The sequence below is a fragment of the Bombus impatiens genome, unplaced genomic scaffold (genome assembly GCF_000188095.3).
Source record: "Bombus impatiens unplaced genomic scaffold, BIMP_2.2 scf_0127, whole genome shotgun sequence".
Taxonomy (NCBI): Eukaryota; Metazoa; Arthropoda; class Insecta; order Hymenoptera; family Apidae; genus Bombus; species Bombus impatiens.
The window spans coordinates 382,800-401,376 of record NT_176546.1 but is presented as its reverse complement, the minus strand read 5'-3'; the positions used below and the strand labels follow the sequence as shown (position 1 = coordinate 401,376).

At 34.4% G+C, this 18,577-nt stretch overlaps 1 protein-coding gene across 3 annotated transcripts in view; it reads right to left on the bottom strand.

Annotated features, from left to right (window-relative positions):
• Positions 1–2,177: 2,177 nt before the first annotated feature.
• LOC100747478 (lateral signaling target protein 2 homolog) overlaps positions 2,178–18,577 on the bottom strand; it is a 46,901-nt gene continuing 30,501 nt past the window's right edge. Inside the window, exons 2-7 of one of the 3 annotated variants that reach the window (XM_033318835.1) lie at positions 13,938–14,360; positions 10,968–11,324; positions 7,508–9,849; positions 7,109–7,395; positions 4,991–5,284; positions 2,178–2,689 (exon numbers count right to left, since the gene is read on the bottom strand). In XM_033318835.1, coding sequence (XP_033174726.1) covers positions 5,007–5,284; positions 7,109–7,395; positions 7,508–9,849; positions 10,968–11,324; positions 13,938–14,360 — 3,687 coding nt within the window. In that variant the 3' untranslated portion in view covers positions 2,178–2,689; positions 4,991–5,006. Of the gene's footprint in view, positions 2,690–3,158; positions 5,285–7,108; positions 7,396–7,507; positions 9,850–10,967; positions 11,325–13,937; positions 14,361–18,577 lie in introns of those variants that run through there. The other 2 variants (XM_012381089.3, XM_012381088.3) reach the window with 2 other exon arrangements.

Below are 18,577 nucleotides of genomic sequence, written 5' to 3'. Positions count from 1 at the left end.
CATAAGGTTACACGATGCCTTCACTAATCAGGATAATAAAGAAATAAATTGTTGCTCTAACATTAAACGAAGTCCAAACATATTAGTTGTGCGAGTAATCGAAATTGTAACACGTGGTCTCTGTACCTTTCATATCGCGAATTGAATAAGGTCACGCAATGAAATTGACACACGACACAGAGTAGGGCGCCGTTTCACGAATTTTCGCTCCCATTATTCGTAAATCAGTCGTAAAACAAAATACATCAGTCGTCAAAAAATAAGTTTCTAAAATAAATTCCTCAAATTATTCCACAATCGCTTACCTAATTCAAATCTCTTTTTTGTCAAATAAAAGAAATACAATTATAAATCAATCATTATCAAATAACCAAAAGTTAAGATAAATTTCAAAATTTGAACAAAAATAAAACACTTATTTTCGCATCTTCTCATTCTCAATTTTTCCAGTAACAAATTTTTCACATAAAATATTCGATATTAAAACATATTTTATAATCGCATTGGAATAAGTAAATTTAATAATAACCCAAGAATACTGCCCAGCCCTTCTGCAGCTGCGTAAAGCACAATCGCTCAGCTCAGCAACAACTACGGCGAATCATCGAACCTATTATACAATATCTGAACAGCCTACAATCGAAAGCAGTCTTTTAAAATCGAAATCGTACACGGACAGCGGCAGCTGTCTAATTAAAACGGTCTCTGAAATCTACGATTCTCATGTTCGCATTGTAACAAATAAATTGCTGACAAATTCCCTTTCGACGTTATACCTATTCACTGGACCGTGTACCACGTATCATATAAGATGATCAAACGTTCCCGCTCGTACATTAAACTCACTGAATGATGAGCAGACCGCGGATCTTTATGCAATTGTATGTTTTTGTTAATATTACAAAAAGAAATAGTACTTAATGATATATAATGGCTTAAAGATATATTTCACCCATTAAATGTTATAACAAGCATGTACTTGCTTTTGAATATTTCTTATATTTTTGCATGTTATATCCATTTTGCACATTTTTACATCTTTAAATTTTCCATCGATACGTAACGAAAGAAAAAATTGTTCACGATGTAATTGGAATAATTGTAACAAGAATAATTAAGTTTGCAAATTTTTGTTCGGTATTCGCTATTAAATGTAGTTGCATCAAGAATAGTTTAATAGTTCTTACAGTGGGTAATAACTGAAATAGTAAATCTGACTATAATTAAAAAAAATGTCGCTTTGGACATTTCTTACATTCCTGCACCTGGAAATTTCCTATAAATGCATAAAAATTCGCAGTCTAATGTGATAAATTTCGATCTATGTGATAGATATAAATATAAATATAAATATATATATATTTATATTTATATATAAATATATATATATTTATATTTATATATAAATATATATATATAGAATATAGTCTGTGTGTTCATTGAAACTCGTATTCATATAAGAGGATGGTGTTTAATCAAAAGACAACTTATTGTCACGTAAATTTGGCACAGAAATTAGCAACAAGCCGCTGCACGTGTACGCTATGCTTCGAAGAATCGTCAGATCGTAGTACACTCAGTGTGATGCTAGTAAATATCGCTATTTAAAGCTTACGTGAAAGTCACAGTGTACGATTAACGGGTTTATAATGTATTATCACGATTCGCCAGCGCGTGTACTTCGAATGCCGCTGAAAAACGGAAAGTTCGCTCTCTCCCTTCGTTCTGTCACGATCATCACACAGTTCGCTTTTCTCTTGTACGCTCGCTCGCAAGTTTTCGCGCTATTTACAACAGTCGTTGATTCTCGAATCGCCGGTTCCGACCCGAGCAACTTTATACTCAATTGTCTTTCTAATAAAGGAAGAAAGTGGAGCAACAACGTTTTTTTCAGAACATATTTCGAGTGGAAGAAATGTAAATTAGTTGACCAAATACGTAATGTTTCGCATATTTCAATATACATTTTAATATTTCAATGGAAATTTGAAAGGGTTGATTAGGTTGAATTACGTTTGTGTGGAATAAAAATATTTCACAATTTCTCTTAATTCGTTTAAAAACTTTCATAGTTTTCTTTTTCCTTTTTTACATATTTCGATAGAAATTCGAAAGAGTCGATTATAGTTTATTAAGTTTTTACGTTTTAACAATTTTTCGGAATTTGTATTTATTCCTTATAATTTCTTGTATTTTTGTCCCACATATTTCAATACACATTCCAGCGGAAATTCCAAGAAGTTGATTAGATTGAATGAAAGTTTTGTGTCTTAAAGGTGTTTCGATATTTCTATCAATTCGTTTATTCGAGTATTGAGATTATGAGTATTGACATCGCGTTTGTCGTAGTAATTTCTCCCACTAAGAATACGTATTGATGCAAACGTCTCTCCTTCCAACGAAAGAGTTTCGTCGATAGAATATGATAGTAGTTTAAACAAGATCACGACCCACCTATCGCTAGTCCCATTGTCGCTGGTTTGATATTAAACATTTAGATACCGCTATTTGATCACTATCGCTGAGCGAATATTTGATATAATGCACAGTTAGCCGACTCATATGGGCTATTTAATTTCCTTTTCCTTCTTTTTTTCTTATTCTCAGTCTATGGTATTCGCATTTTCTCGCCGATCTTCATAGGCTTCTCCTTAATGCCTTTAACTATCTAAGAATCTTGCGTTCTCACCTAAAAAGAGTATATTCCAAAATTAAATACATATATATATGTATATATGTATATACAATATATTAATACAAATATTTATATTTTATAACTCGATACCGAGATATTCTTTAACTCTCACAGCTATAGTGGGTGCGACGATTTGCTTTTAGTTCAAAGAATTGTACGATTTCGATATATAAAAGTAAAACATAATTCTGAAATAAATTCTTTTGTTGGTTCCTTTGCTAAAACTGCTTCTGAAGATCAAATAATATACAAATAAAGGAGCTAAGTGTTAATGTGAAGGTTAAGCGGCCCCTCATTTATACAGCAAGTCTTAGACTTTTAATGTACAAAATTTTTATATTTGATTGTTTTACATTAGGTTTCGAGTATAAGCAGCGCAAAATTGCACTTCTCGCATGGGCCTTTTATCTTAAACGATGTTTGTGTCGCTTATAGATTTCAAATAAAGTAGACACACCTCATGTCTTGTAACAAAGTTTATTTCAAAATTTCAACAAATTCTTACACTATGAATCACTCTGTTCTCGCTTGTACCATAAAACTCGTCGCATCCAGTATAGTCTATAGATGACTCTGACAATAATCTTCCCCCTTTTACAAACCGATTTAGTCCGATCTAATCAAGAATACGAATTGCACTATACTTATACAAATGTGTTATAAAATGTAGATATAACTTCTCATAAAGAAATATTTGTGTAGATCATTCATATGCGTTATGAATATTTAAATAATTATTAACAACTATTCTACTACAACTAAATATTTTAAAGGATATTAACTGGCAATGTTTATAAAATATTATTACTCGTTCAATAATACTATATACAGTACATTCACGATAAAATCAATATTTTACAATATAACAGATTTATAAATTTAGAAAAATGTAAAATAATGATATTGTTGGACAATATTTCACATATGTCCTCACATTTTTTGCTCTCGTGTTTGAAGTTATATCGAACATTCTACAACGAATTCTCTGATAAAATATAAAACTAACGATTCTCGTGCGGGTAAAGTATGACACGATGAAACGAGATGTTCGATTGCGTATTTATATATATTATCCGTTATTATTAAGTGAACACTCGTAGTGGAAGAAGATAAAATTCAAAACGGAACGCGGACGAAGATAAAGGAAAAATAAAAAGGGAACAGAGACGAAATACAGGGAATACTCTGTGTGATATAATTGCACGTGTCCTAAATTAAAAGCAAGAATTGCGAATCTCCTTTCTTATCTTTTCTCCTTTTTTTTTTTTTTTTTGTTTCTTTCGTTCGTTTCTGAATACTTCCTTATCACCTATACGCGCAAGTAAGATTAAAGTATGGTACAACTGCTTTTGGAAATTAGCTCCTTTAGAATCGTCCGATCACATCGTGTAAAAATATTAGCGATGGGCGCCGATATACATATACTCTAACTGTACGGTTTTAAGTGCACGTAAGTATACAAATAGCGCAAAAAACGACTAAGTAATGTCAACGTTCCTTCGATCTTCATCGATTCTCTCCGATTAACTTTCAACGAAGAACATTCCCGATTTATGTTCGCTTAATTTTTATTCTCAAATAAAAAAAAAAAGAACACAAATATTACCATGAATTTTCTTCATTCTCCAAATATACCAAACCAAATGAAAATCGAAAGTACACACCATCGACCAAAACATTTGTTAACATACTCCGTGTTTGTAACATTTATCCTGAAGGAGGCTCTATACGTTGAAATTTTGAAACGCGTTGCGACGCATATATATGGATATCCACATCTACGTTTCGCGATATATCTTACGATATACGTAGATCTGTATTGGCGAATCGGTATCAAAATGAACTTGTATCGATGCAGAAATCAGGATTCCGAACATACTTTTGCAAGAAATAAATTTTCTTCCAAAAGAAATCTTCTTTAATTTTTTATTTCTTACGGTCAACGTACTTCTTACTAATGAGAATAATACTGGAGTTGGAAACTAACCAGACACCTTGAACCACATGATTCAACGTATCACGTCGCAAATTCAACGTATCACGTGCAAGAAGATCGCAAAGGTAAACTGAAACTGATAAAAATTTCATGAAAAATTTCATGCATAACGACATGTTTCAACGTATAGAGCGGGCTTTAGAGAGGCAAACCTCGAAAGATACCTATTTTCGATCGTTATATAATAGTTAGAAGAAAAGGAAACGGATGCAACGATCCGCGGGCGCGCGACAACGGGCCTAACATTTTAAAATACCAAGTAAACGATTCATTTTCTATCATTCACCCTCGTCACACACCTCGTTGTTCCAAAGCTCAGCTCGCTGGCGTCACTGGGGACACCGTGAACGGCGTCACCTGATACAGAAAACACCTGTTGCATACCCTGACAGGCTTCGTGTGCCCATAACGGGGCAGGGGAACGTTGTTACTGCTGCAACGACCGCAGAACACCTTGCCACAATTTCTGCAATGGTGTCTGCGTCTCACCACCGTGAACCCTGCTTGACACGCCATACAACGAGGCGCGTCGTTGTCCGGTATCCAAGCTGGTGCCCTCTCCACACACTCCTCGCCACGCTCGGTTATGGTCGCTACAAGCAAGATTATCTTGTGTTAGTAACTATACGAAATTTTTAATAGATGCATTTATGTACAACCAAAGAAATATTATATTATAACTAAAGATTATATATATATAAGGCATGTAATAATTTCTGAAATGAGTTCTAATGCTCGTAATTCGTGATCCGAGTTTGCAGCAATAAATAAAAAGTAATATCAATACTATACAGAGTATGTTAGAAATAGGTAGCCAAATTTATATGGTATAACTATGGTACATATATGGTATCGTATCCCACGTACCCTAAAATTTTCCTTTTTGAAATGTAAACTTTTCCCGTTTATAAGGCAGCATCGTAGGAATGCTTAAAAATTGAAGTGGAATGCTTACATTCTGCAACATGTGTTTTGCACTAACATTCTAAACACTGTCAAAAGTAGGTATTCAAAGGCTCCTGCTGTATATTCTGATGGTATTCACTTCATGTAGCAATAAACTGGTCTTTTAGTATTATCAGACTGTCAATAGGATTATTATCGTAAATTATACTTTTTCGATGACCTCGTAGATAGACAAATCGCTCATACCCGAAGTGAATAACTGTGCAGTCGATATTAATCCGGCCATCCAGGTAACTGCCTTATTTATCAGATAATTACGTCTTATTTATCAGTTAAGTAAACTTATTTACTGTGACATAAACTGTCTTCGATAGCACGATAATTTATTCTAAACACTAAATTATTTCTGAGAGAAGAAGTGTTGATAACGCTCGTAATATGGAGACAGTTGATCATGTCAAATTTCAAAGTATATATGCAAATTTGTATCTTGAAAAGAGAAAATTTTGAAAATTTCACGAGACAATATCTTGTGAAAAAATAAGAAGAAAATATAAAAGAACGTTAATTCATAGGACGTTTTCGAGAAAATCGAGTTTGAAAATTTATTTTAAACTTTATTTTGGAATTTTATTTCAAGCTTATTTTCCTCGAAAACAAAACATTTTTGGAAAAAATTTTATTCCATATATTCGACTTATTTTCGCGTGTAGAATAACGTCCTGTCGATCATTTATTTGTCCAGTCTGAAATTAACCATATTCAAGTACGCTTGACAAATCTTCAAATTCGATTTTCTTGAAAACGAGGAGTCATAATACGAACAGGTTTTATTCTGTTTTCTTCTTATTTTTTTATAAAGAATCATCTCATGTCCGCTTAAACATGTTATACGGCCTGATCGGTATGATCCATTTTCATTCCTTATCCGTAAAGTAAATATGGTATTAATGTTTGGTCACCTTTCTCTGAAACACGCTGTATAAAATAATATTCACATCATGGTTTGTTTAGAATTAATTAGCATTTCAAGATCAATTCTCCGAGGGTGAACATAATATCTAATTTATTTTACTATTTTACTAGGTATTGCTATTGTTTGAAATATTTTCTGGGAAACAGAGCGTGTAACCGTGAACTTTCTCCGATATTAATATCATCAAAAGTAATGATAAAGATACACACTAGATAGAGCAACAGAGCTGTTCAATTAAAATTAGAAGATTGTATATAATTAAAAATTAACCATCGTATAATCATTACTCGCCTGTATAATTTGCAATTTAATTTTATTATTAGTTCTTTAAAAATTCATATACCACCCGTGTGTTAACGAAACGTGTAATGAAATTATATTATAGTGATCACTTATTACCCAGATAATTTCGATACATCCAATTATTCTTTGTTCGTATCTAGACTCCACGCGTGTTTCAATACATACAATTTTCTTAAAGTACAGATATCAGGCTTATGAAAAGTTGGGCATAAATAAAGGAAAGAATACGTACACGTATTATGATCGGTGGTGATGGCAGTCTCTTCCAAATCGTCCTCGTATTCTTGTAATAAATCCTGTCGATCATGATTTGTAACCGTATCATTCAACGGACTTGTCACATGATTTTCAGATACTGAACTTTCATCCTTTATCTCACCGTCTTCTACGGTTTGACTACTGTTCATCAGGAACACACACTTCAAAATATTGCGCAGATCCGATGCGAAATTGGTCTGCAATTGATCTGCCACACCGGCTATACAAACGAATAAACGATGAACGAGATCCTCGGATGACCTACAAAAAGGATTAGCAAGGAATTAATTGCCAAAGAATTTATAATGAAGCGATTGAAACAAAAACAAAAAATTAAGAATCATGAAACGAAGAAAAGCAAAATAAACTTTACCGAAATTTCGCTCGAATCTTGTAATTGTTCGCAATCTCAGCGGCCTGCATAGCCAAGGCTATCTCCTCGTCGTCCTGACAATCGCTCTGAAACTCGCTGGTTTCCGAGCTTGAGTCACAGCAACTCGAGCAGCTCGAACTGGACCCAACATCCGGCTTATGAACCAGGATATGATCCGAACTGACCGACTGCGTCCCTTGAACTGTGGATGCGTTCACCAACCTCACAGCTCGCGTGGCTCTCTGCGTGTTATTGTCTTTTTGTATTCCATACGACACGGTCTGCATCGTGACCGGCGAGATTATCTCGTTAGCCAGGCCGCTTTTATCCGTTCTTGGTCCCAAACCATCGTTCATCAGTTCATTAGGACTTCTATTTCCTAATTTTCTCTTGGTCTGCTCCGACCTGGGATTAGCTCGTTCGTACTTGTCTCTCTTTTCAAAGTCTCTCCTCTTCATTCTGATAATTTGCTCTGACCTAGATCTCCTATGGTCGAGAAGCTTTCTATTTTGCGGAGACGAGTTTCTCTGAGCTCTGGAAGCGATACTAGAAGTCCTCTGGCCTGATCCAGGCGTGCTGCGAGTTTCGAAGTGCTGCAATCGCGGACTAGCGTGAGGGCTGCTTCCAAAATTAGGCATCTGCCTGGTGTTCTGGCTGGGATGCAGACTTGCTCCGTAACTGATCAGCCTAGGATTCAAACAACGATCCGTCGAGTTTGATCTGGAGCTCTCCGTGCTCGCTGACGAGCGTACGTTTTGGAAGTTCTGCATCCTGCTCTCCTGTATCCCGTGATGAAGTCTTTGCCCGTTCCGTTCGTGTTTACGTTGATGCCGTCTCTTCTGCTTCTCGTCCTTCATTTTCTTCGACGTTGTCATCTTATCCTGGGTATACTGCTCGATCTTCGAGCCGATCTTCTCAATATTCTGCGACGTGGACGGGCAGTTTTCACATTTCAGGTCGCTCCAGAATTCTTTCCTTGAAGTAGACGCGTCAATGCTTAAATTCAGATTTTCCCAATTTTCTGAATAATTGATCTGAAAGCTAGACTGGTTCGAGTCGCAGACGGAAATCTGCCCGTTGCCGTACGCGACTCCAACGAACTCTTCGTTCGTCCCATCGAAGTTCGACGATATTCGTGGAATGTTTTTCACAGCCTCTGTGTTGGCCGCGTGCAGATTGTGCACCTCGATCGAGTGGTCCAACGACGCGACTGTCTTCACGCTTCTTAGACTACAGACGCACGAGTTATCCGATATCGTGGAGCTCTTTCTCTTCGGTGAATTCAAATTGGAACAAGAATAACTGGTATTCTCTTGCGTATCTTCGTCATCTAATCCGTGCTCGTCCTCTTGGATCTCGTTGGCGAAAGTCTTCTTCTCTTCGGGACTTTTATCGTACAAACTGGTATTCTCTGACGAAATCACCGTACAAATTCCCGAGTCAGTCTGCTCGGAGATCTCGTTCTGACACTCTCCATCCAGCAACAAATTCGATAACGTTTTATTCGCCTCGGATATCAGCTTCTTCGAATCCAAGTCAGGCAAAGAGTTTTGAATGTGTACCGTCTCACCAGTCACGTTGTTCTCGTGCGACACTTGGTTCAGCAGGTACTGCGTTTGAGGGATTTCGATGTGATGATCAGAGCTGCCTAAAATCTCGGTGATATCCGAGGTGATAAATTCGTCTTGCTGTTTGTGTAATTGTTCGCCGCATCTATTTTCGTTTACGCTCGAAACACTATCTTCTGGAACAACCTGCTCCACCATCGAATCTACCATTGAAACAGGACTCGCGGGACATTCTATTCTTCTGGAGCAAGGACTATCGTCGCAAGATAAGTATCTACTGCTGTTCGAAGAGCTAGCTGGCTTTTTAATATGATACTGCACTTCGTCACCAACACTTTCTCGTTCACTGGATGTCCTCGTGTTACCGTTACACCTCACAGCCTCTTCGTATCCGTTCACGGATATGTTTAAGCGATTAGGCCCGGTTTCTATCATTGTTCCCCGGTCCTCCACCTCCTGATCGCTATTCCCTTCTGTCAAACGGCTTTCTTCCTCTAAGATTTGAACCACGTCGTCCGCCACCTCGTCCATATTGTTCCCCGTGTTTCTCGTCACTGTGTAAAAATCTACGATGAAGTCTTTACAGTTCGGATAACCGGTATAAAAATTGTGGACGAACTCCTCCAGGTCGGGAATGTCCTGGCACGCGGACGACTTTGACGACTGCGTGATGGGACCCGGCGGCTCCTCGTTTGAGCACAGCAGTTTCTCCAGCATGTAAAGCTCGCGGTTGTTTAACGTCCAAAGAAGTTCTCTTATTTTTAGGAGAAGCGACTGTAACGGAAAGAGAAACTACCTTTAATTTTGCAGTGATTTTGGTTTATCTTTCAATTGTTATTACATGTTCATTTGTCTTATTTTAACGAAATTCTTTAATTGCTTTATTAAATAAATCTATCAAATTAGTAAAATAATAAAATAAATGTATTAAAAAAAACGCTTGCTTAAATTTTGCGTTTGCCAGTTTTTGTTACTTAACCGTGTAGATATTTCAAATATCTAAGAATTCATGATAGAAAAAAGTGGACCATGTTTTTGTAGAATTATTTTGAAGTTACATTTTCTAAACGTATCTATGACAGTGGACACATATTTGAGATACGTTTAATTCAATTGGGATGAAATGTTGGCTATGTAAATAAACATAATGGATTGAAGTTGAAATACGTGATTTAAACGTGCATAAAACGAGTGATATATGATAGCTACAAAATAAAAAGATCGCATACGTTCTGTATTTGAAAATTGATGTCCAACGATGTCTTGATAAGAAATCTTCTGGCGTTAACAAAAATAAAAAGTATATAAATAGTATGGCTATATAAAGGAAATTAAAAGCCCATTGAAGATAACTCTAATTATTAGTATTTTATAGTATTTTAGTATTGTATTTTTATATCTGACTAAATTAAATCTATTTATAATCCGCTAAACTTACTTTGAAGGAAGAAACCGGAATTTTTCATTATCTATGAAAGTTCGTCGAACTTTTAAATTATGCAATCTCTGCGCAAGTCGTAATTTTACATTCAACGCTGAATCACATTAAATTGTCGCGTAATCTATTTTATCTATCCAAAATTGCACGAAACTTGAAATCAAAAGTCGAAGTTACCTCGGAATTTTGAAACTTCCATGCAAAATATAATGATTTTCAATTATCACTACTGCATTTTCATCGATTCCTCTGCTTTCGTTTCTTCCACATCAAAACTATCAAGATTTATTAAAATAACGTGTTCCATATTTTTTACGATCGAAGACTACAGAGAAGTCTAAGAGAAGAGAAGAAAAGGATAAATGACATGTTCTATCTTTTTTACAGAAAAAGTTTCAAAATTGTGTAAGTGATGCTTAATTACAGCCGACTGTAATCGGCGATCTCCGCTTACCCTAAAAGGTCTAAACACTTCGCTGATGTTGTCGGGGGAATTGAGGCACAGAGGGCCTCCAGGCGGAGCCAAGAGGCCAGAAACAATCGCCAAACGAGGAATAGTAAACATCAGAGCCGGCTCGTAATTATCTACATCGGCCTGGCTGAGCAATCCACGTTCGAGAGCTCTTTGCAGAGTCTCCGAAAATAAAACGCAAACGAGCTCCTGCTGCTCGTACTCCTTCGTCGATTTCACTGGCACCATGGCGCCCACATAGCACAGCTCGAAATCAGCGAACAACCGGTCGAAGATCTTTAACGACTCGATCAGCTTCTCCAGGGATGGGTCCAACGGGTATTGCGTCTGAAAAAGGTACTAATCAATAGAAAAGTTAGGTGATTAGTATTTCAAATAGAAAGTATCATTTTTTGAAATAGAAAATATTTGATAATAACAGTATAGTTATTATTTTTAATATTATTTATTGTTGTTTAATATTACATTTAAAGGATTCAGAGAGAAAAAGACAGGGGCAGAGACAGAAACAAATAGAAAGGCGCAAGTTAGTAACAAAAATGAGACAAAGAATTATCTAAAATATTTTTTGATGAATTTTTAATTCTTTATTTAATTTATTGTTTAATTGATTTAATGTTTGTTATGGTATAGATTTTTCTATTAAAACCTAACTCAACGTCAATAAAATATGTAATTACATAACATATTAAATACATTAGTAATTCTAAAATTAACTTCATATAACCCATAAAAAAATCTTGGAACTATATTAAAACGGACATAAAACGTTGGACCATTTAATTAAATGCAAATATACAAGATTCAGAAACTGGCTGGCCTAATTACTCTGTTGTCTCGCTGGAATGATTCCATGTTCTTAACTCGCGCGAAAGCATGCATAAATTTGATTCACCCACTACATTGTTTTTACTGACAATGAATCATTGTTTTCCTATAACGTTTCAAAGGTTTACTTGCTGCCAAAAACAATATTATGGCTAAACTACGGATGTTTACGCAATTATGGGAGAATTAAATATGCAACAATGTACTGAATGTGTATTATTATATGTAAAAATACACAAATTATGTTTTCATAATAAAATACTTGTTACGATAATATCTAATAATATCTAGAGTGGAGAACAAATTTTTATTCAACCACACTATTCATCTCACCTCTCTTCGTGTTTGTATCCCTTTAAACGTCTTCTTTTTCAATTTTCAAATACATATTTTATTTGTGAAAAGTATAAAACAGATTAAATATATCGCGGCATATAAATATATCGACTATCGAAACTAAACGATATTTAAACATCTATTATATGCATATATACATATATATATATATATATATAAATTCAAAAAGAACATCAGATTTAAGTTTCGTTCCTTTACTTGTGTCTTCATAAAAACATGAATTTGCATAACGTCCGTTCGGTTATATTCATACAATCGTGAACTCAATATTAATTACGTTTATTTATTGACACACATTTGTCATTCGGACACATCAACGATATACGATGGATTATTAAATAATGAATGGAACGAGGGAAAAACAGAAAAACAAAATAATACAAATCATAATGCTTCGATTACGAGAACCTTTTTTATTTAAAAAAATGCCGACACACGAATAATTACCGTGTCCTCGAAAGATCGCACGAAAGAGAAAGTTGCATGTACTCAGCAATGCAGAGTATGTGTTGAAAAGCAACTTTAAAGCGTGCTTCTTGCACGACAAATTTCTACAGAAAGTGTATTTCACTTTCGTAAATCAATGGACAGGATATAAATATTCTATAAGCAATATTTAAAGAAAGAGAGAAAAGTTCTGCAAATTTAAAGGTTACCTCGCAATAAATAAAGTTTATTTTTTGATAGAAACTAGAGAAATGAGAATAACACAATATAAATAAATACATACAAATTGATGGCTTTCTCCTTTCCGCAAGAGGATTTTTTATTTCAGTAAATCTCATTTCAATATTTCTAAAGTGTGCTACTAGAACTACTCGTTGATCTTACCATAAAAGTGGGCAAAGTGCAAACGGTTAATATGGCTGTCATATCGAATGCCATAGGCAAGGATTCAAGTCCGGAAGTCCAGAGCCTAATAAAGTACACGTTCCTACGATTAACCTGAATATTTTAGGGTTCAACGTTTGCTCCAAATGCACTTACGTAATTCTCGAGATCGACAGACAGAAAGGGAAGGAATGTAGAAATAGGACACGTCATACTATCATGATAAAACACATATTTTAAAGAAACAACATCTAATCATCCTACCGGCAACGCGAATTTTTCAAGCTCAAAGCATACGAGGAACAGACTAATACGCGGTTGCCATAATTCGCTAAATTCGTGTAAGAAAATCATATAATATTCAATTCAACATTCTGATTCTTTCTCCTTGTATCCTCGACTTTTTATGACAGTCGATGATTAGGTTTTGATATTTCTATCTTCTCATATACATTGCATAGTGTGTCCATACGTCCAACGTAAAGTCAACTGTTTCTTTCCTGATATGATTAACAATTAACGAAAGGACGAAATTTAATCAACGACATATTAACAAAATCGTTTCAAAATAAGCATACGTGCATTATCAACTAACTGTGTAGTACTAATATGTACTAGTCTAGTACTAATCTACAACAAATGTGGAAAAATTAATTTGTCACATAAGTGGACGAGCCATCAAGTTCCGAAAGATATACAGAACCGCGATAATTTTAAAACTATTTATTTCTCGCCAAATACAACATTGCTTAGCCAAACCATTGTGCTAATTAAAAATATTTTTCACTTCTCTCAATGAATATTATAATCTCACAAAATCTTAAGCCGTTCCTTTGTAACACCCTGTATAACTAAATCCGAGCCTATCAGCTGATTCGACATAAAACGATTAGGCGACCCATCGTTAGCACTTGGATAAGCACGTATAATAAATACCTTCAGGTTCATGTGACCTTTTAACGCGTGCTCTCTGAGCAAATTCCTGACGATATCCAACGACTTAGTCAAAGCCCTTGCCAGCGGTCTCATGGCTGAACTTTCAGCCTCCCTGTTCATGATCGAGGACCCAGCTGCCAAGCATTCAGCTCCGAACCACAGCTGTCCAGCGAGATTCTCCTGCATCACGTCGTCAGGAAATTTCACCCTGAAGTCTCGGTTCGCCCTGCTCTCCGGAATCAGATCGTCCATTATTTGACTGCATATCGTTAACACTTTGTCCTGACAGTGGCGCAGCTGGTTGACCAACGTGGTGCATCTTTCTGGCTCCTGACGACCATCGAACGAGTCCAACTCGCAAGCGACCGCGTTCAAAGACTCGTCCGCGTAGAAAAACTGAGCGAGCAAGCTCGTGTCGTCCCTCTGTAACATAAAGACGCATTTTGTTAGAAAGTCCCGTATTGCAAAGTGTGTTTTAATATCAGATTCATCGGTCGGTCTAAATGACCGAGATCTCAGTTGCTTATTATAAGAAGTTTTATTTTGGATTTCGTTACATGATTTTTCAAAACATTATGAATTTTTTTCGTTATGTACATACGAAAAACAAGAGACAAAAATACGTTCTGTTAGAAGGTTCTATGGATAAAGGTATTTTAACTTCAGATTTATCAATTAGCCAAAACGACTGGTTTCAATTACTTTTTATTTAAAAAGTTTGTTTTGGATCTCGTCGCGTGTGTTTTCAAGTAACTACAATATATATATATAAGTGATATAATTATATATATGGATTATTTTATCAGATTGTCCGAAAAGTTTCTTTCGTTTTATAAGGAAATAATAGACACACAATGTTTTTTGTTTTCTATTAGTTTATTGAAGTATGCACGAACATAGTAATAGAAATAGAACGAAATGGAGCACACTTAATTCAATAAAATAATATAAAACAAAAATTGTCATTCATCTATTATCACCTTATGAAACGAAAGAAACTTTCCGGACAACCTAATACAAATTCCTCTTTTTCTGAGGCATATATACACGAGGTATACTTTAATACAGCAAAAGTTACGTTAACTGGTTACGAATGAATTGTATTTAGCTTAGGAAATGTAATTTTTAGAAGCTTACAGCGCTGTGTCACGTCAGTTGTGAATACTATTTCAAATATTTGAATATTACACTAGCTCTTCCAAGTAAGAAAAATCACTTCCTCCAAAAATTCCATTGACCAAAGTAATTCAGAGTGTAGAAAGGACAAGGTGCTCTGCTTATCAGGGACGCTAAAACTTTAGACTAAGGAATACAAATATCTAAAGTTAATATTTATCAATAACGATAAACTATACATTTGAATCGTAATAATTATAATATTCTTTTGCAACAGCCAAAGTATGTGGACTCTGTTCAATTAGACTCTGATTTACATTACCTTAAAAATATTAAATTATTATAAAATATTAATATAAAAATTACCTTAAAAATGCTATAAATGTTTAAAGTTTTGTTAAAGATTTGATCATTTCATTTGAAAGAAATAAATGAAGTAAAATTCCAATATTTTGAAATCATCGTGATACAATTAACAATATGGAAGAATCGACATACGTATACCAATATTTATTTTTAACTGAATGCAATCAGAACATTTTGTCACGTAGTGACTCGTCCTTTCAACACGATCACGGAAAAATTTCCAAGATATCTTTATTGCATTCGAATATGACCATGGAAAGATGAATTAACAACGACAAAGATTATAGTTTGCTTGTCTCGTTGTGTTACGTTACATATCTCGAGCTTTATCAGAAGACATGTTTAATTAAGTTCTTCGTGTATTCGCGAGGTCATGAAGGCTACGTGCCTAGCCAATCATTATCACGTAAAAAAATTCGATAAACGCCCTAACACAGAGATAAGCTTCCGTCCTAGCGTACTTCTAAGAACGTATTTAATTATTTCGACGATATCATTTTTCCATTTTTTTTTATTCACACGATCGTGCATAATTTGGAACTATTAATAAACTATAATCTTGCATAGTGAAATAAAATGTTTCTTTGTTCGTTACATTTCTCTCTCTAAAAAGGAAGAAAAGTAGAAACACTAACAATAGAAATTAATCCTATGATTTTTTTTTAATACTACTTACATTTATAAAAAAAACTATTGCTTCGCTATTAAAGGATTAGTTTAGTAAATGAATGTATTACAATCTTAATAATCTATAACAAAATAGTTGTTACAACATGTAACAAAATAGATAATATTTGATATGTGTTAAATACAGAAGAATTAAAAATCTGTTTGGTAATCGTCATAATATACAACAAAACATAAGCAACATCGTCCTCGATCACTTAGGTTATCATTTTGATCCGATATTGTTTTCGTTCTGGCCGTGGCTTTCGAATGGAGGCCACATCTAGTGAATAAATTCACCTTGTGCTGTACAGCTTAAGATAAATATGGCACTGTTAAGTATCTTGGCCAAGTCTTGTAATATAAGGAATTTCTCGATAGAGTATTTGCCAACTACTAAACACGAGTTCTAGGAATACAAGCTGGTATTACACACACAAATTGTCAAGCTAATAACAACGGTAATTAACCTGCGAGTATCTAAAATTCAAAACAGAAAAAAGTTATTAAAAAATTCAAAAGTTCTGTCAAGTAACAAACTGGATATATTTTGTTTTATTCTAGACGTATATATTTTATTTTAGATATTACCAAAGATACTATTATTAACGGTTATATAGTCTTCGCATTGTAAAAATCGATGCAACATAATGATATTAAAAATACAATTTCTACTATGTTTCTTTTAAACCTATCAAACCATTCTTAACGTTTAATAATATTAAAATATTGAAAATAGTAAAATATCGCTCGTCTTAATAGTTACACTCTTGGCTTCTACAGAACTTCGTCAACTATATTCCTGGACTTAAAAGGTTCTTCCTACCTTTCGCTGTTTTACATTAAAATAATCGTTTTTCAATCACAGAGAATATGTTTACCATGTTTTGCGTTTAAAATTCCAACCTTCTCTTCATACGTCGTGAAGCAACCAATATGTACATTCTATCAATTTTAAAAACACGTTTCGTCTCTCTTTTTTTTCAAATACGAATCAACAAATACCATTCATCGATATTTTTACATTGGCAAGAAAACCTTTTTATCACGTTGTTCCTTGTGTACAACAACGTGAGTACTTTACACTAACGAGGCAGTTTCTAACAATGAACAACTAAACTGTCGCACGCAGAATTCTATATCTAATAGTAGAACACGATAACAACAGACAAATATACAATCAGTCACATACTTCTACTTACACCCCTTAAATATATAGTATCATAGTAAAACGTTAGCTCGACGTACTTTTATTGACACACTAAGACACATATTGTTCAAATGTAACGCAATTTGCTCACCTCTACTACACCTAGCAAGGTGTTAAAAGAATGAAAAATACAATGTTATAACAATTGCCTGTTATATCTATGTACACGAAATCAAAAAAATGGTAGGTCTAATATTATATGAACATATTATTAATAATTCATAAAACAAATAATACAAAGTTGATAAAGTAAATAAATAATATATAATTAATAAATATATGAATTAATATCTCGTAGGTAACGCAATTTTATCTCAAGATTTTTATGACACGAATCTTTTAATTTTTCTAATTTCTTTTACGTACACATTAATAAGAACAGTGTTAATACATAAATATAAATAATTTCGTGACAATACGCATTTTCAATCTCTTTGATAAGTAAAATACACAAAATTGCATAGGCGTATGTAAACTTTCGTAACTGATTGTACGTAGCTACGCTTCAAAAACACAATTCGTGTGCCATGTATTCCATCTCCTCTTTTCCCTTTTCCTGCTTTATATCCTTTCTCCGAAAATTAATCAAATTAATTGGACATTTCCTTTCCGAGTGACGCAACGATCAGTTATTTTCCGTGCCGGTTTGCCGCGAAAAAAGGAAGAGAGAAAGAGAAAAAGAAAGGAAAGCGGCATTCTCCAGAGATATTTATAAATTGATATGAGACCCGTGTTCCTCAGAACAATGACTCTAATTATACCTACGCGATGTAATTAAAAGAGGGAGGGAGGATCCCCTGTGCCATGTTTTATATTCCGCAAACAGTGATCTTCAATGGAGGCGTACAACTACGATCCACTACTAATTACACATCAAACATCATTTATTTGTTTAACTGCCAAACCATTTTTTTTCTCTCTCTGTTACTCTGTTCGCCTTAACGAACGACTGGAAAATAATCATTTCAAACTTCGTACCATGCACCGTCTACAAAAAAGGTGATTCATTCTTTTTATTCTTGCTTATAAGGAATTAATTAATTTTATTCGTACCTGCAAAAGAATTCATTTACAAACGTGGCCAAAAGGAGTTAAGGTGTGAAAGAATCAATTTCGACTTTTTTATATTTTTTTTATAAGTAAGGATATACTGGAATAAGTATCGGCAACACAATTTACAATAAATATTATGTATAAGTAACGACAATGAAATTCTACTGTGCTTGATTGCTGGCTGAAAATGGAAAATAACCCTCAGACTTAAAGGACGAAGAGTCGTAGA